General features: G+C 38.5%; 1 protein-coding gene across 5 annotated transcripts in view; it reads left to right on the top strand.

The window, feature by feature from the left end:
• The window catches only part of NHLRC2 (NHL repeat containing 2), a 38621-nt gene extending 19717 nt beyond the window's left edge, over positions 1-18904 (top strand). For 2 of the 5 annotated variants that reach the window (XM_041127127.1, XM_030030095.2), the window contains 7 exons: positions 3820-3919; positions 4393-4624; positions 5079-5201; positions 6287-6496; positions 7586-7811; positions 9783-9932; positions 11706-18101. In XM_041127127.1, coding sequence (XP_040983061.1) covers positions 3820-3919; positions 4393-4624; positions 5079-5201; positions 6287-6496; positions 7586-7811; positions 9783-9932; positions 11706-11917 — 1253 coding nt within the window. In that variant the 3' untranslated portion in view covers positions 11918-18101. Of the gene's footprint in view, positions 1-3819; positions 3920-4392; positions 4625-5078; positions 5202-6286; positions 6497-7585; positions 7812-9782; positions 18102-18249 lie in introns of those variants that run through there. The other 3 variants (XM_030030097.2, XM_030030099.2, XM_030030098.2) reach the window with 3 other exon arrangements.
• The last annotated feature ends 8048 nt before the right edge of the window (positions 18905-26952 follow it).

Raw genomic sequence — 26952 nt, 5'->3', positions numbered from 1 at the left:
TGTTAACAAATGCTGTCACGTCTACTTTGGATTTTTTTGAAGTATGTACTGCCATTACAGTCAGAAGGCCTGAGTTAGAAAACTTGGGAAAGAAAGTAAAAATATTTAATTATAGTCATCATTTTTAGCTCCCTGTTATCTCCCATTGTATGATATCCCCTTGGTATCTATGTCCAAGGATTTCCCTTGATGAGAGGGCAGGTATGTTAACTAACAAGGAAAATTCCAGAAGCATTTTGTTTCATAAAGGGTTATGCTGTTGGAGGGCATGTTGTATAGCCTTTTTGCCCCTTGTGTTTTTGCAGAGGATGAGTGTACCAACAGACTTCTTCCTTGTTACTTTTTATAAAGATAAAATTAGTAGACAAGAATAATATTTTCAAACTTCAATCTATTTAGAAAATGTCAGTGGTGCCAGCCACAAAATGTAACTTTGATTCCCAGGCTTTTAATTCCCAGACTGGAAGCAAGCATGCAGTCCCCAGACAGGGAAGCTGGAAGTGTGGGTAGTCCTGGGAATGGAATCTCTTCAAACAGATATTGCTGTTGACTGTTACAAAATAAAGTCTTTTCTGTGCTTTCAGATTGACTCACAGTTAATGGGCAGCAGTATTACTGAACTGTTTAAAGTTGTGTATGTGTACAAACAGGAGTGAATTCTTAAAACACAGATATATACCAGAGGCAGATTCGGGAACTACATCATCATGTAACAATTGAAGTATCATATAATATGGAACACCAGTGCATTTGGAGCTCTACTTCATTATTAGTGAATCTTTATAACATAAGTATATAACATTTGCAAGCCATACTTTGCTTTGATACAGGCAGCACTAAAGATAAGAAAGCACATACCCTAATAAGGAGAAACTACACTGGATTTTTAAAACAGCTCAAGATAGGTTGGAATGTGGTACTTAATTGAATAAATGTAAAAGAATTGCTTTGTTCTTTTACGTTGTTTTATAATAAATTCTTTCAAAATAAATTCTTTCCATTCAAGGATGATAAGGAGTTACGATAATGATGGCATTACCATAATTTTAGCATGCTGGTTCTCCTGCAAGAACAGTTCAAGGATGACAATGGTGACATGTCCTCAAACTGTTCTATCCTGAAAGAAGAGGTTTTCCTGTCTTTTGTTTCAGAACATAAAGCATTAAACTCTGTAGTGTCAGGACCATTATGTGATAAAATATCTTAGCTGTGCAACTGTAGGCATTGTTTTTACTTTTCTGGTTTAGTATAAATTTTTTTGTTAAAGTTCTGACATACTTTCCACAATTCAGTATGCTTGTGCTGTTTCCATGCTTGCATCCATTCTCTTTGTTCTAATTGCCATCCAGTAGAAAATATTTAAGTTGCATTAAAATTTAAGATGGTTATGGAGCTCTTACTTATTTTTCCTGTCTTGTTCTCTAGTTGAAAAAAGGATCTTCTGTCTGTTGATCTTAAATATTCAGTAAAATTTGAAATGAATATTGATTACTGTTTTCCTGTGTCTCACATTTGATAAGACTTTCGGTGTGCAGAATTAGAGTAAGAAACCTTTTCAATTTTTCAATGTATAGCTGTCACAAGGGAGTTTCAGTGGATGGAATTAGAGAATTGGATAGATGAATGGAACACATTTTTCTGAAGTGCTCAGTTCAAGTCTTACTCCTTCATTTCATTGACGGATGAAGTGAATATTAAATAATTAACAAAGCACTTTTTGAGATCCCTCAAAATGAACTGCACTGCATAGCAAGACAAAAAGCTCACCTTCTGAATTGACCAGTGATTTTAGCATTATTCATTCTGGGGTACTCAGGATAGTAGCATCTGAAAAGTGCAAGGTATGCATCATGGAAATATAAGATCCTGAAGTTGAACATGTACTATGTACGAAGTAGTAAAATGATTTCATAGGCCATTTTCTGAATTTAATTCTCTTAGAAACAAGCTCTAATCAAAGGTGATTCCATGGGGGGGGGTACTTTGGTAACATCTCTGGTGACTCATAAAATGTGCATTTTCCAACTCATTTTGCAAACCTTTCTGCTCAACAAAAAACTTTTAGGTGCTTTGGAAGTTTGACTTTTATTCTTGGAGCTCTAGTTTGTGTAAAAACATGGAGCCATGTGGACGTGCAGGAGAGAGTCAGAAGAGTTCCTTTGATCACAGTCTTGGAAACTTGTATCTTGATCCAAGAAACAGAAAAGGCTGAAGATAAACTGTGTTAAAATCATACCAGTACTCTGAAGAGGGCTCACAGTATGAGGAAATTGATTTTGGAGACAGAAGGATGGGTTTTTTTCCCCTCTTGCAGGTGTAATGTAGGAAAGGTTTAGGATTAGAATTAAAACAGCAGGATCTCAGTTGGGGGTATGGTGGTAATTTCATTTTAGGAAGTCTGATTTGGACTAAATTCGCAGGTTTAAAATGCTTGCAAGCATTTTGCATATAATTGCTTTTATTTTGAAACTCCAAAATATGAGGGGGAGAGGTATCCATTAGGTTGTTTGCAGGAGCAGCTGTAAGATGCATAATGTTTTATAAGTTCATGTGAATAAAAAGTTTCAGTGAGCAATTTGAAGGTATTTTTCTGTTGACTGGCTAATAGTTATTCCAATACCTGATACATTCATTTAGAAAAACATTTTAATGTTGTCTCTGACTAGATGGGACAGTTGTATACAGTGTGCATAGACTAGTACGGTGTTAGATAACAGCATCCCCATTTTAATGCAGTTTTTAAATGTCAGCTTTCTGTTCCTTAAGATTTTCAGAAAAGGCCAAGATAAGTAAATTTCTTTTGGGTTTGGGTTGTCGGTTTTGTGGGTTTTTTTAATGGTCTTTCAGAACTTGTCTTCATGCATTCTTTCTTATGCTGTAATGTGTTATGTTTAAAGCTATAGAGCACTTATATGTTCTTTGCTTTCCATTTGTATAATTTTATTTGTGAAGTATTACCGAGGCAAACTTTGTGTAATCTATAGATTTGGATTGGTGCATAGTAGTTTTATGCTTTGAGTTGAAAAAACTAGATGCTTGACACATACCTGAACACCTCTTGATCAGAAGGTCACTGTTCCGCAGATCTGCATCTTGCATTTGTGATACCACATGTACATGTGCATAGGGAGAACAGCTTGGAAACTGGATGGCTAGTGCAGGGGGAAATTAGTAATTGCCCACATCACATCTAATGTTTGAATAAACAGCAGTTGTTGCTCTCCAGAGCATAAACATACATGACACGCAAGCATCAGTTACCCTTTTCTTAAAACCATTATGTACTCTGTATATAATGTACAATGGTACTGCCATGGTTATTTCTCTCAAAACCTGTAAGCAACTGCCAGTAGTTTTTTGGAATATCTAATTTTGTCACTAGCATAGTAAAAAAAAAAACCAAAACCAAACACATCCCTCACACCTCCCAAAACCATACTTAGCAAAGATACGTACATATTTGTTGGCCAGTATGAATCCAAAAATAACAGGTGAAACACGGACCCAATAGGAAGATGTTGCAAAGAGCAAATCCCATTTGAAGCATTGCCTTTATCAGGCAGGGATATTAAAAGCACAATTTTTATATCCTTAGGAAGAGAACAGAAGAAAAATAGCAGAGGTTTTTGGTAGATGAAGACATTTTCTCTCTCCTTCTCTTGCTCTGTTTTTTCATTGTTTTGGTTTTTTTTTTTTCCCCATGGCAAGTGAGCTGGACTAGGGGGGGACAGCGGGGTTGGTTTGTTGATTTCTTTGTTTTATAAAACATTCCCAAAGTGGTTTTTTTTCCATCTGTTTTTATACATCCATTTTTAAAAGTTTCAGGGACCCAGGAAGGTGATGTTTTATGGATAGCAATGGCAGGCACTCATCAGGTGTGGGCACTGATGTTGGAAGCTGGAAAACTACCAAAGGGAAGGTAAGCAACTGTGATAAGAGACATGTGAAATTGCTGTTTGTCTTGATAAACAGCTTTCACATCACAAAGAGAGAGATAATCAAATTAAACTAAAAATAATTTTTCTTGACTGTACTTAGCTTGAAGCTTGCTGCTTCTGTTCAGACTTAAAAGGCGTGTGTCCTTTAAAGTCTGCCTCCTTTTTCCCACATCTGCTAGAGAAATGAAAGATGCTACTTTTGCTATAAAACTATGACTTGGTAAGGTACATTCATATAATTGAATGTTACTTTTCATTGCATTTGCTGAATTGTCTAGTGATGAATGATATACTAAGGTGAAATAAAAGTTAGCACAAAGACATTGAATAATTCCTTGTGCTGTGGTACAGTTGGTTTTATAACTCAGAAGTGCTTGTCCTGTAGCTTCTGTTTATGCATAGTGTCTGAAGTATTTCAAACTCCTTCTTGAACTTGGGTACTATTTGCCTTTAGTGATTTAAAGAAAGGAGTCTGCCTTCGATTCGCTGGGAGTGGAAATGAAGAGAACAGAAACAACGCATACCCGCATAAGGCTGGCTTTGCACAGCCTTCGGGTCTCTCTCTGGCTTCCGAGGAACCATGGAACTGCCTTTTTGTAGCAGATAGCGAGAGCAGCGCTGTGCGAACCATCTCTTTGAAAGACGGAGCAGTGAAGCACCTTGTAGGAGGAGAGAGAGATCCATTGGTAATCACTTCAAACTTCCCCACACTGCCCTACTAATATTCCTCAAGCCTGACCTGGAGGAACCACTTTTGGGGTGAGAGGGTAAATCAGTTTCCGTGGCCATCAATTTCTTAACTTCACTGCTTGGAATGCAAATGTGTGCCAGTTGTGACACTCAGGTTGTAGTGCAGATTGTTGCTCCTCAGATAACAAATTACTTCACTTATTTTTGAAATAGCCAACTTGATTCAGCATTGTGTGGTCGTTAAAGCCAGCTAGATTCATACTGATAACTTAAATGTGAGAGTTTCCATTTCCATGGTTAGCTTCCTCACTTCCCAGTTTTCAGTATCCTTGTTTTGAAGTTGTCTTGATTTTTTTTTTAAGTCAGTGAATTTCCATTTAATTACAATCATTTAAATTCATGTTAACATTGAATAATCAAATGTATTAATTTAATAAAATACTTTTTCAGAATTTGTTTGCCTTTGGTGATGTGGATGGAGCGGGCATAAATGCAAAGCTACAGCATCCCTTAGGAGTAACGTGGGACAAGAAAAGGAAACTGCTCTATGTGGCAGATTCCTATAATCATAAGGTAAGCATATAGTAGCTTGATATATACAGGCTTTGCAATTTTTACTACTACGAAGGATTATTTCAGGAACATACAAAGATTGTGCTTGGTGCGGTTAAGCTGAGGAAACAAATTATACGAGTTCCTTTGTGGGTTCTTTTTCTTTTCTTCCTTCCCTTATGGGTCCTTCTCTTTACCATTGTTTTGCTGTCACATGCTGCTGTGTTGATATGATGGTCCTTTAGGGAAGGTGAATTTAAAGTGCCGAGTTACAGTTCAGTCTAAAGACCCTTTCCTTATATCTTCCCAAAGATGCTGAGCTACAGCAAAAGAGCTGGGAGTGCTTAGTCAGGAATACTGCAGGTTTGACAAAACTGGGAGAACTAGAGGACTTGCTTTTCCCCTTAAAAAAGCCACCCAAGTTTTGAGAAGAAGTATTGTGGGTTGCCTCCATGGAGCTCTGAGATGAGAGATTGTTTTGTGTGATTGTTCTTACGTGATGTTTTATAGGCTTCCATGTCTAGAAGGTTGTTAACTGTACATTGATTAAATGCATTAAAAGAAAAGTAATTTGTTTTAATTTGAAGAATAAAGTATATAACACTAAAAGCTTATTGAAAATTATGTGGCAAATGAAATTTTGCTTCAGGTATTGTATAAAACATTATAAACTTTTTTGCTATTACTTAAAGAAAAAAAAAAAAACCTTCATCTATTTTTAGGAAAAAAATTACACAGAAGTTAGCCTGCCAGTTTTGTTATGGTCTTACTATTTTGCAAATGTTTCCAGAAGGGCAACAAACATTAGAAAAACAAGCCATTCAGCATACTTTTATACCAGAGGGGTAGGTGCCTTCAAAATTATGAAAGGGAGCACTGAATAAAGACCAAAGAAAGAAGTGAACTCCAGCAGGGAATGGGGGGTGAGGAAGATGGGACATGTAATCTGGTAAAGTATGATAACTTAGCTTCTAGGACACACACTTGGTAGCTAAGGTACTCAAAGTTAGTGCTGGCTTCTGAAAATGGGGCATAAGATAATGCAGAACTTCTAAATCCTGGTGGGTTTTTTTCAGTAAAGTTTTTTGTGTCTTTGTTTATCTTAGATTAAGGTTGTAGATCCCAAGATGAAGAACTGTGCTACTCTGGCAGGCACAGGAGAAGCAAGCGATGTTATTGGTTCCAGCTTTGCACAGTCAACTTTTAACGAACCAGGAGGTTTGTGTGTTGAAGAAAATGGCCGCTTGATGTATGTTGCAGACACAAATAATCATCAGATTAAAGTTCTGGATTTGGAAACAAAAATTCTTTCCATGGCAAGTAATACTTATTAAACAGGCTGATAATGGTGTTTCTTGATATGAATTACTATTACAGACTTTGGCAAGTGGTATAAAAATCATATAGCTTATAAACTTTTTGGGTACAGTAGCTATATTCACAAAATGTTTTGTGATGATCTGGCAAATAAACATTGCCTGTTAGCACAGTTGTTGAAAGCCTTAGTCTTTGGAAGGGCAACTTTTGCATGAAAACAGAAAGTGATGATCCTCTAGAAAAGAACAATACAGAAACATGAGTTATTAAAAAATAGAGCCCACTTTTTCAGTATGAAAAGCATTTCATGAGCACTATGTAACAAGTGGAAGTTAAAATCGATTACCAAGTCCTGTAATTAAGCTGTAAGAGATGATTTAGGGAGGTCAGTGACTTAAAGCGGGCTACATAGTGGGCTTCCAAGCTGTCAAATCAAAACCACTGTCATAATGGAGCACTGTTGTATTTCCTTATAAACATGAAGGCAAATAAATTTGTACTCCTGTCTGTCTTACCATGGCACTATGTCTTAATGTTTTAATATATACGCACACACACACACACGTATATGATGTAATGGTCCAACTGTCTTGTATGTTTCTTGCATTTAATAGTACACAATCTTAATGTATGTTTAAATTTTCATATCATATACCATGTTGGTGGCTTTTCTGGGAAATTATCCTTTACTGTGCAATCTGCATGGTTAAAATCTTGGATTTTATTACTGAAGCATGCTATTTACCACCAGATTAGAAGAAAATACCTATAAATTTTGTTTAAAGTAAAAATATAATGCAACTGTTAAAATTTTAGTTGCATATTTTATGGTTTTAATAGTAAATATTATTTTTATTTGGATTAATCAGTTTTATCTTTTTCATTTTAAAAAAATCATTTTGTCCTTCCCTTTTTCTTTGTTGTTGTGGTATTGTGGCACTCTGTCAGAAAGTTTGAGTCCAATAGCCATATTATCATGTGTTAGTTTTCCTAGTCCATGTCAGCTTTGAAACTGCAATTGTATTTTGAAAGCCTATTTGCTTTTGGTACAAATAAAAATAAATATTTTGTTTGATTTCTACTGATAGTTGCCTATCCTGAATCCAGAAGCATGTGATGTTCCAGATAACCTGCCTGTGCAAAAGGATAAAATAACAAACCTTCCAAAACTGCCTAAATCCGCACCAGTTCTTCAACTTCCTTTGCTAACTGTAGCTCCTGGCCAGACAATTCAGTTTTTATTAAAGTTGACTCTTCCTCCAGATTCAAAACTGAATGAAGAAGCACCCAATTCCTGGTTTATCACAGCAGAAGGTAAAGTGCCTGTGTTGTTTTATCAGTTGAACAGGAGTGGGTAGGATACAAAGAGGGTTATATCATGATGTGCCTGCAATACAAGGGATCTCAGTCTGATGAATCAGTGTGTCCCTCCCAGTCCTGTGTTCCCATTTGACCTTGAGATGGAATAGGTGTTATGTAGAGTTGATACATTTACCAGCTGGCCTGTGAAGATTTAAAAAAACCCACCTGATAGGCTGCTTTTTGCTTGAATTAATACATGCTGCGGGGGGTTTTTTTGGGTTTTTTTTTTTTTAACTTTCTTGGAACAAGCTGCCAGTGAGGGTTTGCAAAGGTACTGATCCCCCTTAGATGCTTGCTCTCTCCACTCGTCTCTATGATCAGCTTATCCCAGCCTGTCAGGGATGGAGTTAAGCACTTAACTTGTAAGAGAAAAGAAGCAATATGTTTATTGATGTAAAAGAGTGATTTAACAAGGTTTGATACTAAATGCGACAGTGGTTTAACATGATTTGATGGCAAGGTTCACTTGATACTTACAGCACAGAGGACAGGGTCAGACAAAACTGTCAGGAAGACCCTCCCATTGAGTCATGAGGTTCAGAAAGGACCCCTTTGCTTTCTAAACTCCTTCCCAGATGGGAGTTTAGGTGTGGCTGGATCCACTCCTAGTCCCAGACTTGGTCAGCAGTTTATGTCTAAACGACTATATGCGTGCAATCAATCCTTTATATCACTTAGCTAAGATTTCAAAGTTTAGCATGCTATTAATCACTTACCCAGAAGCTGTTGTGGCAAGGAATCTCTCAGCCTACTCAAGGGGAGATCCTGGTGTGCAGCCCACTGCCATGCAGGAGAGCTCAATAGGCCCTGGGCTGTCCACTCTTTATGGAGTAAGATAATTGACTCGTAGTCATATTTGCATACCGGCTACAGATGTTAGCTTCTTCCAGATTTGTCCAGCACTGTGGTTAGGTGGGCGCATTGTTCGAACTAGCCCTTGGTTATTGTTACCTGTCTCCCGCAGATCCACTTTGAGCCAGATGCAGCAATCGTGACCAGACACATCCATTACAACCGCCACTGGTGGTTATCACTTGAGCAGGATTATGGGAAATACAGGCCAGGTCAGGTTGGGGTGAGCGGGGAGCACACCGCCACGCAACCCTACTGTTTGTCTCTGGGAGAAAGCTCACCATGAAACTGAAGCATATTCCTGAAAGAGATTCCTTTTTTTTGCTTTTGTCTCTTCCAAAAAGTATTTGAGATACAATTATACCTAACCACTTCGAACCTATTTTGTTATCATTCATATGTGCGTATTTCTGCTTTTAAAAGCAGTCAACAAATACTGTACAGGCACTGCAATTTGTTTATATGCCTCATGATTTAAAGTAGTTTCTCATCCCAGTTTGTGCTTTTGGAGTACAAATAGACTATTTCCAGGAGAGTCGGCACACTTTTTGGCCTAGAGAATCTCCAAATATTGTTGAAGATATATGTGATAGGTTCAAGGATTAGTAAAATTGGAGAACGTAAGCAACCTAAACTCAACAAGTCATTTCAAGCTCATAAATTCTAGAGCCAACTTTTAGGTATTTTCTGAAAAATGCCAAAAAGAGCACTTCATCCATCTCAGTAAAATACAGAGTACAATGCAGTGAGCTGGGTACATTTATTGTGCAGTTCAGTTCACATACTCTTAAATATTTAAATAAATGTGAAACTCAAGTTCCGTTGTAACAGTCAGCCTGAACATGGCTAAACTGCAGCAAGCCACTTGTAAAACCAACACTTCTGTTTGGGAATGCCATAATTACTTTTTTTTTTTTTTTGTCCATGACTGGAAAAACCAGGAAGGAAATTTCCCCTAATGTTGCATATGGAAAGAAAGTCTAAGTTGTCCTGTAGGTAGAATTAGTGTTTTCTGTAGGTTTCAGACATGGTGTTAAATATCCTAATGATAAAACTTGTTCTTCTTTACAGATAATACCTGGTTGCTTCAAGGACAGTGTCTGTCTGGAGAAATAAAAGATATTTCCTGTCAGATTATCATTCCCTTTCAGTTACCCAGGAGCTGTCTGTCAGCTGAAGCTATCCTGGCTGTCAAAGCGTGCCTCTACTATTGCAGCAAAGGTAGCAGTGCCTGTATGATGAAAGGAGTCTCATTCAATCAGCCTTTACAGATAGCTAGTACAAACCAAGGCAGCTTGACTCAAGTTGAACTGATACACGTGTTTTTAACCAACTAACCCAAAGCCAGCTGATTTCATACTTTATTTTACTATCCACCATTTTGTAGGAGAAAAACTTTTCTCCATTGTTCATTTTCCTGGAGCTTATGACAAAGCTAAGAAATAATATACTTGGTAAAATGAAGTAGAGTTCCCTACAGCTTAATGTGAAAATTTATCATCACAACCTCATTTATTTTCATTACAGTAACAGCAATAATATTGGAATACTCTAGACTCTGTTGCCAATTGTGAATATGTTGGATGTATGCCATTCTAAGCAATGAGCAACAATTTTTAGAGTCCTTTTGAAAGAGCTGGTGTTACTTTGTGATGTTACTGTAAGAAGTTCTTTGCACTGTACATAATGTTAGAATAACTAGATCATTTTGGACTAACAGTTACAAATTCCTTTTGTGCCCTTATAAATTTTAACAGAATGTTAAAATGAATAGTTTCTTTCTCCAGGCTGTAAAAGAAGTATCTTGCTTATTTTTCTGTAATGGCATTTATGACACATGTATTTTGAAAATACATCTTAAACTAGGTGCAGCTCTAATTTTATGCAAACCAAGTGTTTTGCTTAACTAGATATGACCGCCTTATATGAAGAGCATAGTTTAATGGAGAAATTTCTGTGAAAGGAAGTGTTCAAGTTTCTACAGAGGAATTTCATGCTGATTTCTAACAAAGAATGTGCCTCTCTAATGTGTATATTTATAAAGAAAAAAAAAAAACCACACCACAAAACCATGCTGGAGTTTTTCTGATACATACCAATTTACATTTTATAGTAAGTGGTAGATAATGGTTGAATATCTAAACTGAAAAAATTAAATGCCAGCCATTTCAAGCAGAGTGAATCACTTCCTACTTTTATGATTTCTCTGTAAAGACTTGTCTGAATACTTCCATCTTGCAAATACATAATATTAAGAAGAATATTATACTCTTGAAGTCTGATTCAGAGTCTTTTGAAGTCAATGTTAATCCCCCTATTTGTAATAGTGGCCACTGAACCAGAACTATACATTTAATAATGGATTATTTGCATTCATGTTTAGAGGTTCTGAGCTTTTTCTAGGAAACTGGTAACCTAATCTCTGAGTAAGGTGCTTTAAAACTGTATTACAGAACTCTGCCTTTGGTGGTTAAGTGTTTTGCAAGTAAATTCCTTCAATTTGCCATAGTAAGTAGCAGGAATACAGGAGGGGGTGCAAGTTTTTTACTTGAACTGAAAGAGTTTCCACAGTGCTTAAGTGGTAATTGGATAAGGCTCCGTGCACTGGTCATGAGGTTCAGTTCTGAGAAGATGACTTTGTTTTAAGTTTGAAGTTAGTATTTTTGCATATAATATACAGTAGTGAAAGAATTTTTATATGGTCTTTTCTAAAACAGTCACCATTGTTCCTGACACCTCTAAGTAAATCCCCAGTGTGATTTGTTGTTGCTCTTTCTTACTTAAAGGCTGACTGAAATGTTGGTCATGAACCCGAGAGGCTTTTGTTTTAAGGGAACCATATGGACTGGTGTGGTTTTTCCTTCCATTGAAATGCCAGTGTATCTGCAAGTTCTCTGTGGTACCAGAAATGGTTATTATCTCACCTGTCAGCAAGGCAAGGGCTGAGCTGTTATTTTTCTCGTGTTTGTTTTTTAAGCAATTTTTCTAATTCAGTGTTTCAGCTCCTTTGGGTAAGCCTCTCAATTCTCACATGCCATTTTGAAGAAGGAGAAAGCTTTGCTACTTTGTTCACAGGTTGCAAATGCTATTGGAAATATGAAGGTAAAGAAACTGATTTGGGCTTTTACCATTTTTTACACTTTACAACTCACTCTTTCAGAATTTTTTGTTTGTGTTTACTTTGGATAGTAGCCAGGAAATCTTAGATCAGGTTCCAGCTAGCTCACAAATTTTCTGTTGCTTACTGAAAAAAACAAGCATTAGTTTCAGAAGTTCAGAATAACAAACCAAACTGTTACAGTTATCTTGAACATATAATTCAGCAGATTGATTTTTTTTTTTCTCTCATTTTCAACTAGAATGACATTATATTTGTCTATTTCAGTTGGATGAGATCATCAAATTCTGCCTGTATTCCAGTATTCAAAAAAAAAAGTCAACAGATCTGTTTTCTTATTGACACTTTTTAATTTATGTATTGCTGTAGGGGAAAGTCTGTGTATTCTTAACTTTATTTAACTGTAGTGTGTAGTGTTTAAATACAGTGTTGTAGATATGTTTTCTATCTAAACATACATATATAAATGTCATACCCTTTTTGTTTTCAAGTTTCAAGACACACTCAGAACCACTATAAGCTTATGGGGAAAAGGCAATAGAAGGTAGTAGGAAAACTGTTACATAAACATCAAGCTGAAGTCCAGGATCAAACTGTAAAGGACCTTTAAATATTTAGTTGTAGCCAAATTTTAAACAATTGTATTTCAAGGAAAACAGTTTCAGCTTTACTAGTGGAGAACAGGAATCTATCTGTTTGAACCAGTTTTTTCTTTTTCTTTTTAAGTCCATGTCTTGTGGCAGATGACTAAATCTTCTATAAACTAGGGGAGTGGGGGGTGGTATACTATATCTGTGCTACTATTGCTCTTTTTACAAAGCCTCAGAGCATTCCTTGCTACTACACTGTAATAGCTTTATGCTAAAGGAGAGGCAGAAGGTGTGATACCATCTCAAAAAGACACACAACCCACTATTTACAGAGAAAAGCTGTATGTCCCAAAATGCTTTCCCCTCACATCCAGTAAGTCCTAAACCCTTTTAGGCAATAACTCCTTTAGTTTGCAAGGGAGAGCTGCTTTTCCTGACTCATCTTAGTGGGTTTCACACAAGGACACTGCTCTAATCGTTCTCCTTCATCATCTTAGGAGCAGCTGATTCTCAGTGTGCTCCAGTTCTTGCTGATGAGTTTACTAGGTTTCTTCTGCTCCTTGCTCAGTCTGTGTGTTCACTGTTATTGGCCTTTGATCATACAGCCTAACGCTATGTTTTGTTTGTCCAAGGAATAGCATACTCATTCCCGGAGTCACTCCTTCTGTTTCCTTTGTGGTGTACAGGCATTTGAATGTTCCATAATTAGAAAAACATGGTTTTTTAAAGCTTATGATGTTTAGGGATACTATTTCCATTGCTTCCTCCAGGGTTTACAAGATGCTTTTACAGAAAAGCCAGAAGTGCCATAAACGTAACCAGACAGGCAAACAGAATAGCATGTACAAGCTACAGAAATTTATTTCAGTTAAGTACCAGAAAGCATCTTCAAAATATGATTCAGAAAAATAGTAAATGTTACTACTCTGTCTAAACACTGAAGAATCAGGCACATTGATGACTGCTATCTCTTTGTACGGTAATTTAGTTTATTAGTGTTTCCTGATATAAAAATTCTAAGCAGGTTGCTATGGCTCAGCACTCCCAGATTTGTGTCTTACAGTAAAAGTATGTAATTTGAGGCCTTTTCAAAACATGTCTTTCTACTGACTTTAATAGGGTTTGCATCAGACCTTAATAAAGTAATAAATTACTAGAGCAAATCTCTAAAGAATATTGGTCATGGTTGTATTGTATAATGGAAACAAGTTCAGTGGCATTTGCAGGTTTTAGTTGTGGTGTTTGCTTTTCTGAAACAGCTTTTGGTTTTGAATGAATATATTAATAGTTTCGTGAGATGTTTTCAGAAAATTTATTTAATTACAGTACAATATTCTTCATTAGACTAGGAAAAAGATAATGTGGTTTCCAAGAGGGAGCATAATGTGTTTTAATAGCTTTTTCATGTTGTTTGAATTCAGTAGTATCTTTCTGTAGTTTGTTCCCTCCTGTTGAAGGAAGGGTAGGGATGCTGGCTGTGTAAACCTATTGATGGGCACGTATTTTATGCATACATTTGTAGTTGATTCCTTTTTGTGTTAGATGCTCACATGTCATTTTGGGCTTTTCTACTGGATGCAATTCTTCATAGTTCATAGTTTTGCCTCTCATGTCTTCCACTTGTAGAGCATTATGTTTGTATAATGCTGTGGTAATGTGATACAAAGCAAGTACAGACCAGATGAGTAATACATGAGAAAGTAGTTTTATAGCATCATGTAAATGCCTTAGCTGCTTAGCCTGAGAAAAGGTGCATATGGCTTCCAGTAATGTTGTATATATTCTTAAAGCACTTTTTTTATTCCAATGGGCAAATCTTGTAGCTCAAACCATGGGTAAAACTATTTCTTGTGAGAATGTCAAGAAAAACATATTCCTTATCTCTTGCTCAGAGGAGGGTGATGATCAGAATGAAGGGACTTTCCTTCTCATGCAGGGGCATGTCCTTCTGTTCCTTTAATTATTGACTATTTATTTTAGGAAATGGAGTTGTATTATTGACCACAAATTCTCTTGAATTTTTGATTCCTAACAAGGTTTTCTATATACATGGAAGCTTTAAATGTCTGACTTTGTAGAGTTATGAGTGATATATCTAGTTTAAAATGGCTTATAGTTTAGCAGACAATAGCAGAGATTTATGTACATTCTTAAGATCTGTATTTTTTTAAAATCACTGTTACTCATTAAGACTTACCTCAAAGACACATTGCAGCTAAACCCCCACAGAAGTGTGTTCATAAACTTTGTATTGCAACTCAAAAGTAAGTTTTCTTCCTTGTATAATGTGCGAGAGATGCTGTGACACATTGTGTATATGTCTCCTCCAGGCTGCAGTTGTGCTACCTGACGAGAATTTACCATGCACAGCAGCTTATCAACCAACCCCCAGTAACACTCCAATCAAATCTGCCAGCTCAGTTGTTCATATAATCAATTAAAATTACTTATTTATGTTAGCAAAGATTTAGTATTTAGAATTAATCATTATAATTTTCATTTAAATCAGCTTGTCAGGTATTAGAGGAGCTTCTCTGTCCCAAGCAGGGAAAGTATAAGAATGGTGACAATTAGTTGGAGACAGTTGTTGAAAATGTGAGACCTGGTTATTTCTTAATTAAACTACCACATCTGTCTTTGTATTGTACAACAGATCATGAATTTAGAAATGATATTTCTAATATTTTACATTCCATTATGTTCATATAACCAAATTTGACTACCGACTTCAATCAGAAGCTGCTGTTCTATATTTTATAGTTTTTGTACTATCATATGTAAAACCACTACTCTCGTTAAGGATTAGGATTCATTCCTGTTCAGGATTCAGCATGCCTACGATTGCGTTTCCAAGTTTATCTTAGTTTCTTTGTCATAATATTATGGGGGGTTTAAGTTAGGGTTTTGGGTCTATCTTTTCCTCCTGTAGTTTCCCCGAGAATGAAATGCAGCCAGTGTCTTGTTAACATGGAGGGATGCAAGGAGGGTCATTCCCTCCACCAGCTTCTTGCCCCACCCCTGCTTTAGGGCTGGGGATGTAAACAGCAAGTGCAATAGGGCTGTCCCATGTGAAGATAAGTTACCTGGCAGCTCACTCCAAAAGGGTGCAAATGAGGTGAGGGTTTCAGGGTGAGTTACCCCATAACGCTGATTCTCAAAATGGATGGACATAGTGCATACTGGCTTTCTGGGGTTACCTGCTTCCTAGGTCTACTTCTATTTACGGCCTATAAAATCTTGCTCCGTAAAGAGGGGAAGAATTTTGCCCTTATTATTCCTGCAAAAATCTTCAGTCAATTGATTCATTAGTACTCTTAAGATAACCTGGTAATAATTCCTGGATTCTAGGACCTATCTGGATGCTCCCCCATGATTCTAGGTAGCATTAGAATTCTCCTCAGGTCAGCTTCATCAAGCTTTACACTGATGCAGCTACTGTCAAAATTTTTACCTTTACCTCTGGCCCTGTCCAGTGAGGTCCTGAAGTTGTTTCTAGATCTCCCAGAGCATCCCATCAAACTTGAGTAGCCTATCCAGGCATTTTGATGGCTCTTGGTTTCAGGAAACTTTGATACTATAGATTAGATACTTTGGCTATTATGTAATTTGCTGTCGTGTTGCAGATTGTGCTTAATTATTATCAGAGTGTAACAGATTTTTGTTGCAACTGAAAAGCTGGAAACCTTGGATATTACTTAAGGAGTGTTTGTGTAGCTATAATTACTTATTGCTTAATGTACCTCTTTGTTGGTCCATTGCTTTCAAGCATGTCAGAGAACTTTGTCCAATTGCAGGCCCTAGGGCTAAGCAAAAGAATTGCAAGTATTTTTCAACTCTTGCCTAGTTCCTTTGAAACACTGACAATTTTGAGCTAAAGAAATCCCATTTGTAAAAAATCTGTTCATAAGTCTACCTTAATTTAATGCTCTGTACTCAACATGCCTCAGCAGAGCAATATTCCACACTGTATTATTTCCCCTTTTGACTAAGTATTGAGAAACTCAACCCATCTGGCAATTGTCAGGCTTCATAGAAAGCAAGACAATGATCCCAAATTTGATCATACATTCATGTTTTTAAAAAATAAGAGCTTGTTTTTCAAGCTTTTGATTAAACTGAAATACCTGGGTTTGAATCGTACATTAAAGGAATCTGTCCCAAGAGTTGCCTATATCAGATTACTGGCTTCCAGATTTTAATAATGTTGAATTGATAGTAAAGTGGAGGAACAAACTGCTAAATGTTTTATATTTTGAATATTTAACTTCAAAACTACCCAATTTCACTTTTAAAGGAGAATTAATGCAATTAAAACTTTCTCTTCTGTAAATCATTACCATTGATGTAACATTAATCATTGTATCATTAAATCTGTGATGGATCTATGTGACTTTATAAAGAAATTAATAAAGAAAAATAAGGTAGTTCTAAAACTGCGACTGGGTGAAATCCAGGTGCTCCAAGGTTAGCGGCAAATATCGTTAGGGCCAGTAGTTTAGCCCAATGTGACAGAAATTCTTTGTCTTCATTACATCCTGATGGCTGAAGGAAAAAATCAGTGCCTTCCATAATAATACTTGAAAGTGTATCTTTACAGAAATGCTGGAGTACTGATTGAAATACGGTATTTAACCTTCATGGTTTGCAAGTTTCAGGGGGTTTTAATTCTGCTAATTCTACTAATTCTGAAACTGTGAAGAGTTTTCATTCTCCTTCATGTTTTTTAATTAAATTGATATTAAGGTGCTTTTTGTTCAAGCTACTCTTCTTGCGAAGTACTTTAAAATGTTTTTTTTTCTCAATCTTGTGACCTTACTTCTGAAACTAACCTCTTTTGTGCACTTCAGAACAAACTGAGCAAGGAGATTTTAAACAGCTTGCTGAAATTGTGATATGAGTGAGATGGAAGGCAAAACATTCATTGATCTAAAAGGGCAAGGGTGATGCTTCTTGATATTTGAGGGGTGGAGGGTTGGTCTTTGGTTTGGGGTTTTTTTCGCCTGTTCTACAGATCAGCAAAGATTCTTTAAATGGCAGAAGGTTGTGTAGAGGCAGCTAGGAAGGGCCAGGTTCTTTCACTGTGAAACCATATAACTTCATCTAGGTTCTGATTCTGGGATGTCTAAAAATCCCAGCAGTATAATACTAGTGAAGAAAGTTGTGTCTGAGCACTTAACACCTTAATAAATGTCTCCATATGGTTTAAGGGGAAAGACGGGAATTTTTTTTCTTCCTTGAGAACTTCAGTGTTGCTTTGTGGACATTGGAATATTTTTGTCTGCTCTTTGAGATACTAAACCTCTGGTTTTCCATTACATGTGATGCAAAGCCTTTCAAATATCTGAACATTTAAAAGATGTGTTTTATATTTGTTGCTACAAAATATGCAAAGAATTAAAACTGAAGGCACGTCATCTACAGCTGATGTAGATTGTGTAAATTCTTCACATACAGCATTGCCTAATAGCATTCTTAACAATATTCATGGATTATGATCCTTTTTAAATAAAAGGTAAATGTCCTGTAATATTATGAGAACAAATAAATACACTGTAGAAGAAATGTCAGCCTCGGATATCAATTCAACAAATAAACAGTGATTAAAGAATGTACTCTTTCTCCTGTGAAACCTCTTTCTCCTTGTAAAGCTTTTTCATGGAAAAATAAACATTAAAAATTTTATCTTTTCTTTCAAGTCTGCGTTTGTCTGTCAATCTTTATATGAACATAGATGTGGAAGTTATGAAATGCATCTGCTGTAAGGGGTTACAGCTTGATTAAAATCCTTTAATTAACAAGTACTATTCATTTCACACTCCCTTTCCCACAGGGCTCTGCAGTCATGGATGTCAGCCGGCCATTCAGTGACCTGAGGGTTGGTAAAACAGCGTGCAGTCATGAGGACTCCCCAGCTTCAAGGTTACCCAGTGGTCTGAAAACAAGAGATCTGGTTTTATTCCATTTCTGCACATGAGAGAGATGAGAAATGGTGTACTGCATGAGTCATAGACTGACTGCTTGTAGCCTTCAGTTTATTGCAGAGATCCGAGAGTAAGCTTAGCTACTGGAATAGATCTCGCTGGATTGAGCTCCACTTTGAAGCACTGTTTGTTAGCTGTATTACTGAGGCTAAACTGTGCCAGAGTTTGCAGTATGTGGGGGCCTGTTTAATGATTATGGTTGAACCATATTTTAACAGCAGCTTCTAAAAAAATACAGTTGTTTTGTTACAATCGTTTTACTTGAATAACAGTTTTGCAGCTTTGACTAGGACATACGTATACAGAGTACTAATACAGGCTTCTTGTGTGTACCAGTACAACCGATACCAACATACCTACAAAGATAATCCCTTATTTATGCTGCTCATCATGTTTTTATTGATACAACGATTTATCTGTAATGAAAGCATCGTGTGCCAAAAATTCTGGCATATCTACTATAGATGAGCCCCAGCAATAGTAGCGTAGCTATGTTGATTTCCCTGCCCCTCCCCTTGCTAAAGATTATTCTTCATGTCTATTTTTCTATTCAAATATTTAAAACATTTATACATACTACTTATAAAACTCAGCTAACTTTCTTTGATTTCCATCCAGATTAAATATATTCAGCTTAGCCTGATGCAATAAGTCTGAATTTGACAGACATTCAAACATTTATTTTTTTCAATTTCTGTGTCTTGTTATAAAGTGCATCTAAACCTTCTGCCAAGCCTAACTCAGCAAGCTTAGGCAGGGTCACATCATCTCTCAGCATCTTAGTGAGCATTTGCCTCAGATCACAAAGCTGAAAGTTTACTTGCATTCAGTCATCACCTCTGAAATGACACCTTCACCCCCAACTTTTATCAAAGTATTCTTAAAACAATGAGCCTGTATGTACACAGACTTGTACATTCTATGTGCAAACAAATCTATGATGCTTATGGGTATAATGGCATTTGTGTGACTGCGCTTGGACTTGCGCAATTTGCCAGAAGCCAGGGAGGCGCTGCCCGGTAGAGATTTCTGTGGTCACAAACTCACTGCTCTAGGAAACAACCAATTAGGTTGTTTTAAAAGGCAAGGGAAAGGAGCCTTTCATGTGAAATTTGCTAGCGGGGCCAAGATATTTTCTTGTTATTCCAAGAGATTCTGCAGTCTCTTGCCAAGAGGAACTTATCCACAGATTGGGTAGATGGGGCTTTAAACAGCTTCTCTCCCTGCCCTGTCCTTCCCATCTGAATAGTTTCCTGTGGCTGTTCAAAATAATGATCTTGCTGCCTTATCTGAATTTCATCTTTTCTGCCTGTCACCCTGGTATTTCGTGCACGAAATCTCACCAGAAACTGAAAACGACACCTGATGACTACTTTATGTGCTGCTGTGTGTAGCAAAATTCTACCGTCACTGTAACTGGGCTTTCTAGAGCTGGTTTGCTCTCCTTTGCCCTCAAGCACAGAAATCAAAACAGAGGTGAGGATTTCAGCCTTCAAGTGTACAAGAGTAGCTTTTTAAAGTATTGCTACAGCAGCACATGTTGTTTCTTTCTTTTTTTGGAAAAGCATTAGCAAGTTGTAACCCTTAGTCAGATCTCTCCATAGTTTTCCTATCTCGGGCATTTCCTTAAGCAGAGTATTGTGGGCTTACCAGTGCTCAGAGCTCCTAACAACAGGCTGTAAATGGTGGGTGTATTTTCCAAACACTGAACAAAGCTGCAGTATTAAGGAGTAGTTGGATATTAATGAAGAGGTTCCTTCAATAAAACCAAATATTTAGTCAAATTACCCTTGTGCTGTATATTCGCTTGTGAATTCCATCCACCATGAAACTGCAATGTTGTTTTTGATCTTTGAAGCTATCATTGCAATTATTGTCCTTAAGAACTGAAAAGTTGTTCTAACACCATCTTTATTTACTAATGAGAAGGCAGCGCATCAGGTTTAATTTGTTCTTTATTGTTGTGGTTTAAGCTCAGCCAGCAACAAAGCATGACGAGGCCGCTCGCTCACTCCTCCCCACGGTGGGATGGGGAGGGGAAAATAAAACGAAAAGGCTCGTGGGTTGACACAAGGACAGGGAGGGACCACTCACCAATTATGGTCAAGGGAAAAACCCAGACTCAACTTGGGGAAAAAATCAATTTAATTTGTTACCAATCAAATCAGAACAGGGTAATGAGAAATAAAACCAAACCTTAGAACACCTTCCCCCCACCCCTCCCTCCTTCCCGGGCACAACTCCACTCCCGGTTCTCTCTACCTTCTCCCCCCCAGTGGCACACGGGGACGGGGAATGGGGGTTGGGGTCAGTTCATCACACGTTGTCTCTGCCTCTCCTTCCTCCTTGGGGGAGAACTCCTCACTCTTCCCCTGCTCCACCGTGGGGTCCCTCCCACGGCAGACAGTCCTCCACAAACTTCTCCAGTGTGAGTCCTTCCCGCGGGTGGCAGTTCTTCGTGAACTGCTCCAGCGTGGGTCCCTTCCATGGGCTGCAGTCCTTCAGGCACAGCCTGCTCCAGCGCGGGCTTTCCCACGGAGTCCCGGCCATCCTGGGGGGCATCCCCCTGCTCCGGCGTGGGGTCCTCTCTCCCCGGGCTGCAGGTGGGCATCTGCTCCCCTCCATGGGCTGGGGGGGGACAGCCTGCCGTCTCACCACGGGCTGCAGGGGCATCGCCTCCTCCCCTGCTCCTTCTCCCCTCCTTCTGCACTGACCTCGGTATCTGCAGAGGGGTTCCTCTCACATTCCAGTCCCCCTACTCACTACCAGTTCCCCTTCCTAAATCTGTTCTCCCAGAGGCGCTACCACCGTGGCTGATGGGCTCGGCCTGGGCCAGTGGTGGGTCTGACTTGGAGCCGGGGAAGCTTCCAGCAGCTTCTCACAGGAGCCGGCCCTGCCGTCCCTCCCCTGCTACCAAAAAGCTCCACCACACAAACCCAACACATTTATCCAGCAGGGCTTGGGGAAGCACATCATTTCCCTAGCAAAGGTCTGAACCCATCTGAGACGACAGCACGTTAAGTGTGACATGTTTTAAGCAAAGCAAAGCAGAGTCAGCAGTTTAATGGCCAGCAGCAAGCGTAAGCGCTCGTTACATCAAGGCCTCTGCACTTTCCCTCCCTCTCCTCACATACACTGACACGCTCATGACTTGCCTAAAGCTGTGATGTTTTCCATGTTGTTATCTGAGGTTGATACCAAAAAGCAGAGATCACTAAGAATGAGAGAGGTAACTGTTTTTCAGAATCTTAAGACATTGAGCAAATGGAATCACAGGAGAGAATATAAAATTGAAATGCACCAAGGAGTGCGTGGGAGCATCAATGCCTAAATGGCAGTTAAATCCAAGGGAAATTTGCTGGGGGCTACTGAGAAACCTGTCATTTAAATTTTTCTCTCCTTTATGCAGTTGAGTGAAGAAGATGGATTTAATTAACATTTTTGTCGTGCTCTTAGCAGTGGAAGTGCTATAAAGTGCTGTTGTTATCACAGACTCAAATCAAAGGAGGTGGATGTGACAGAACTTCTTAGACCATATGAGGAAGGTGCAGAGAATGTACTGGGGTACTCAGAAATGGAGTCCCTAGTAAAGAGTGACAAAATTTGCCTCACGAATTCACTGGTAAGTGTAAAAATGAAACACTTACTGAGTCATAACAGGATTATTTATGAATTTAAACTAGCAGGAGATTAAAATTTTTTATTTACTTGAGGATGCTGAACAGAAAGATTCTCTTTCCCATAGGCTTAAGTTACATGGAAATGCATAAAATACAGGAAAAATACAGAGCTTTACCAAGAGAAGTGAAGTAGGATGGATGCTATATTTTATATAGAATTGTAAACATCTGTTTTCTAATATACAGCAAACTTGCTGATTTTAAAAAAATAAATATTTTTAAATGTTAGTGGATGGAGAGTCTCAGAAACTTTGTGACCTGCCTCTGGTCTATGTAAGTGTATCCCCTTTCACATGGTTATATATTTTTCTTATACACTCGGTTCAGGGTCTCTCCTGCTTTCACATCCTGTGGTAGCTTAATCACCATGATGCCCTCTGGGACTCTTCATATCACAGTTTTGGTCTTGACAGTAGGAGAGACTACCTTATTATAGTATCTGACAGCAGGAATGCATCTGTTTTCCAAGAACAGTCTAGCTCAGATGAACCTGTCATAGTAATTGTTTTCCACCTTGTCCTAACATACAGAAAGCTTGTGGAGTACCTTGTACATCAGCAAGCAAAAAATTATCAGGATTCTTTTGGATTTAATCTATGTTGAAGCTTCTCACAGTCTTGAAGGAAATTCATATTTATGATTAAAGTGGTCCCAGGAAAGAGCTAATTTGCTATTTGCAAAAAAATCCCAGCGAGTTTATGTTGTTAGCCTAGAAAACTCGTATATTTTAAACTGAGAAATGCTTACAGTCAAGTAAAGAAATTTTCAGAAGGAAGTGATCAAGTTATTCTGAAGCAATTCTGACCTGTCAGCTTAACAATAGGAGGACTATTGTAAGCAGTGATAGATCCTATCCATTTTTTTGTCAGCCAAGGAAATTAGTGATGAAAATCCACTAGGATTATGTTCCAGCATGGCACTTCAATAGTACATCTCAGCATTAAAGTCTACTGAATTCTCCTCAATGTGGGAAAAGACTCAGATTCAGTAGTAAGTTTGGCTCTATGATATAAACCATGTGAAGGCTGAACCCCTAGGTGGAATAAATTTTCCTGCTTCTAACTGGACAGTGGAGTCTATACATTTCTCTCAGGCAACAAATAGATGCAATTATCCCTATGTTGCTGCACTCCTCTCATTAATCTCTGCTGATTTTCTTCTTAATGACTATCACTTGAGCCTTTTCATGCTAACTTCATCCCTCTAATTAGTTCTCCCAAAGCTTGCAGCCCATTGACTATCCACTTGTAGCTCTTTTCACTCACAAAAGAAAAATAATTTAGTTTCTCTCATGTTGGAAAAAAATATTCCTAACCTGTACATCCCTTTTCCTTCTCTTTTTACCCTGGTGAAATGTGCTATTAGCAAGAGTTCCTGCTTCCTCTATTTCACTTCTGTATTACATCCCACTAATTTGGCTGTCCCCATGCTGACCACTGAAATTGCTCTCAGCAAGGTTTCTAATGATCTATTGCCAGCCAAATCTTATCAATCTTCTTGGCCTGCTGTTGCCTTCAACATATACAACCAGTCTATTAGTTTTGAAATTTTCCCTTTATTTTCTTCTGTACTTCCCTTTATTCCAGCTCTCTGCATACTTTGGAAACTGCTCCTTCCTTCATCACATCCTTGGCTGAATAGTCCTTGCCTTCCCTAACACGGTTTAGGGGGCATGGATGATGGTTGGACTCGATGGTCTTTAAGGTCTTTTCCAACCTAAATGATTCTATGATTCTATGATTCCCCATCTCCAGCTTCTGGTGGGAATTCCCCTGGACTGCTGTCACGACCCAGACTGGACAGACCAGGGAGTCGTGTTTAATTCGAAATTCCCTCAAGCTAAATTAAGGTGAAACGACACCAAATGATCAGTTAAAGATTTTATTCATGACAGAAGCAAACTGAACTGGGGAGGCGTGGTAGTAGGTGGCAGGGTTTCTCACAACAGGAATTGGCATAAGACTAATTCTGTAAACCGTGTAACCATATACATCAATTCAGGGAATAAGGAGATCCCTCCCGTTGAGTCACGAGGTTCAGAGCAGACCCCCTTGCTTTCCAGACTCCTCCTCAGAGAAGGGCCCAGGGGCGGCTGGATCTACTCTTAGTCTCAGACTTGGTCAATGGTTTATGTCTTGAAATGGATGAGGTGTAGGGATTTTGGAAAAGAAAAAGGAAAGAGAGAAGATGACAGAGAAAGGAAGAGAGAGAGATTTCACCGGTCCTGGGTCCAGCATTGGTTCAGTCAGCCGAGGGGTCGAGTCCCGGTGGGCTTGTGCACCCGGGGCTTCAGTTTGGTCCTTTTATCATCCTTGCCCCTCCTTCGGGCGGGCTGAGCGGTTTGTGAGCCTTTGGGCTTGGGGGTCGTTTGTGGAGTAACTTCTCCTTCCCTGCAGACGTGGCCATTGTTTGATCTTTGTATCAGAAGAGCTTATCAGAACAGGGAGCTGCGCACCCTCCAGCGCGCCCTCCCCCTCCTGTTGCTGATGTCTGAGCCGATGGGCTTTTCACCTTGGTTCCTTGCTGTGCAGGGTTTGTCTTTAAGCAGAACTTGCCCCACCACAATGTTTGAGACATTAACTCTTTCAGTCTCTCACAACTGCCACTCCTCCTTCCCTCTTCCCATTGCACACTTTGTCTCTGGATGGTACAAAGTTCAGCAACCACCTGTGCTGAGGAGTCAGAGTCCTACCTCTCTCCTCCAGAACGGTCTTTTTCTATCAAACTTAAGTCTCATCCTTTATCTTCCTTTGACTTTATAAAATTTAATATAGCTGAAAACTGCTAATCATCTCTTCACTATTCCTTCATGTTGCTCCTTTTCTTTATCAAGCAATCCTTCTGATTACAGACAAGCCTTAGAACTTCAGCATTCATTCAGATTTCAACATCACATTAGGTCCTTGCATTTGGACAGTATCCGAATTTTTGCAGTTCTTTCCACCTTTTGTCCTCTCTCTCTTTAGTCTGAACATTTGTTCAAGGTTTTCTACCTTATGTCTCAATCACTACAACGTGCCATGTTAGTTAACAGAATCTTGTCCTACTCTTACCTGTCCAAAATGCAATTTTATCAAGTGTTGGTTTTGTAACCCCAAGGGTGATAACTGAAACATTACTTTCTTGAATCCAACTGCCAGCTCTCCCTACTTGCTAGTATCAAGCATATGCTGCACCTCCGCATATTTCAATATGCCATTCACAGCATAGTCTTATCCTATCTGTGAGGTTTTATTAAATTTCAAGATACCAACTCCTGCCTCTGATTTTTTCATCTTTCTGCACCATTATCCACTACTAATCTTGCAAACGTTGCAAAAAGTACCTCTGAGGCTTCCATTAATTTTCAAAAGGATTTCCTCATTAATGCTGGCAAAGCCTTTCTTACAACACTGAAATATTGTCAATATTTAGGCTCTCCTGCACTAAGATCACTCACTCTTGTTCGTTCATCTCATCTCATTGTTCAGTGTCAGGCTCCGTCTGTTGGCTGTACTGTATCGGTTGTTGCATGGTGTTGTACATCAGTTGTAAGCTCTCAGTGGATATGGGACCTTCTTCTCCCTATGTGTTTACACAACACCTAATGCCATGGAATTTTTCCTGAGAAAAACTCCTAGACACTATGGCAATATAAATTATAATAACAGTTGGTATGACAGGTTTATTTCCCTAGCAGTGCTTAATCTTAGCAAAACAGCTTTTAAAATAGAATCAGAAGCTAGAAAAATAAAATAAATGACTTCTACAAAATTTGAAGTTCTGCTTCCATCATTCCAATGTCTTGCTCTTGCCTATCTGTTTGTAGATGAATCTCCCATTGCTTATTCCGCTGAAGCTTCAGCAATGTACAAGCAAATAAATTAAAAAAACCTTACTGAACTGGGAGGATTATGTCCTTAGTCCAGGAATTCCGGAAGGGTGCATGGAGTTCAGCTGAGCTGGATGTCTCTCCAGGTTCAAGTCCTAAAGGGTCCAAAGATTTTATCACACTTTTTATAGGGAAGTTTGATCACATGCTGAAAAAATGTTGAAGTTGGCTAGAGATGCATCTGTCTTCACAATATTTATTGGCTTTTTTAGTTTGTTCTAGTGGATAAAGAGACGATTGATTGGAACAGATAAAAAACAAAAGAGCATTGGACACGGGGTTTGACCCTGCACTGTGGTACCTCTGTCTTCCACCAAAATACAACAGATGCTACACACATGTGAGTGAAGGGATGAGCCTCTCCATCGTGGGCTATTGCAAAGGGCGCATTTGTAGCGTCTGTAGGAGGTGAGGTTTGTGCCTGTGCTTAATTCCCATAGAATTCATGGCTTTGTACAAGTCACAAGGATGTCTCCCGAACTGCTGGTTGTTACCCTTATAATGGAGATCTGAGTGACTGATCAATGTTCTTTCTTAACACCTACCTGACTTTTTTATGTTTGGCACTGAGAATCTGGAAAGTCATGGACAATTTAATGGATTTTACTCGATATTTTGAGCAGAAGGACTCAATCTCCTCAGCCACAGGTCTAGTCTTCTGTATAAGCTGTCCTCTCCATACTTCTCCACACTCAGCACTCCTCTGCCGGGGGAGGCTTTTGGGTGTTTGGACTGTAAGCCATTTCTGAGGAAAGGCAGTGGTCTAAGTCCTGTTAATGCCAGTTAGATGGCACTCTTCCATGGAAAACTTGTCTCAGTAGAGGAGGGAGACATGTGATGACCTCTCATTTGCTATTGGGACACTCTGCTGTGCTGTAACTTTGCTGTAGTTCATGAAACAGTGATGATTTCATCTTCAGTATTGCACAGCTACAGTCGAGGCAAGAGGTAATGAAAGGCATTTATAACTGAGGCCAGCAGTCTGCCAGGATCAACATCTC

This window comes from Aquila chrysaetos, chromosome 11 (assembly GCF_900496995.4).
Source record: "Aquila chrysaetos chrysaetos chromosome 11, bAquChr1.4, whole genome shotgun sequence".
In the NCBI taxonomy this organism is placed as follows: Eukaryota; Metazoa; Chordata; class Aves; order Accipitriformes; family Accipitridae; genus Aquila; species Aquila chrysaetos.
Note: the sequence above shows the minus strand (reverse complement) of the source record. Positions and strands in the feature narration are given on the sequence as shown.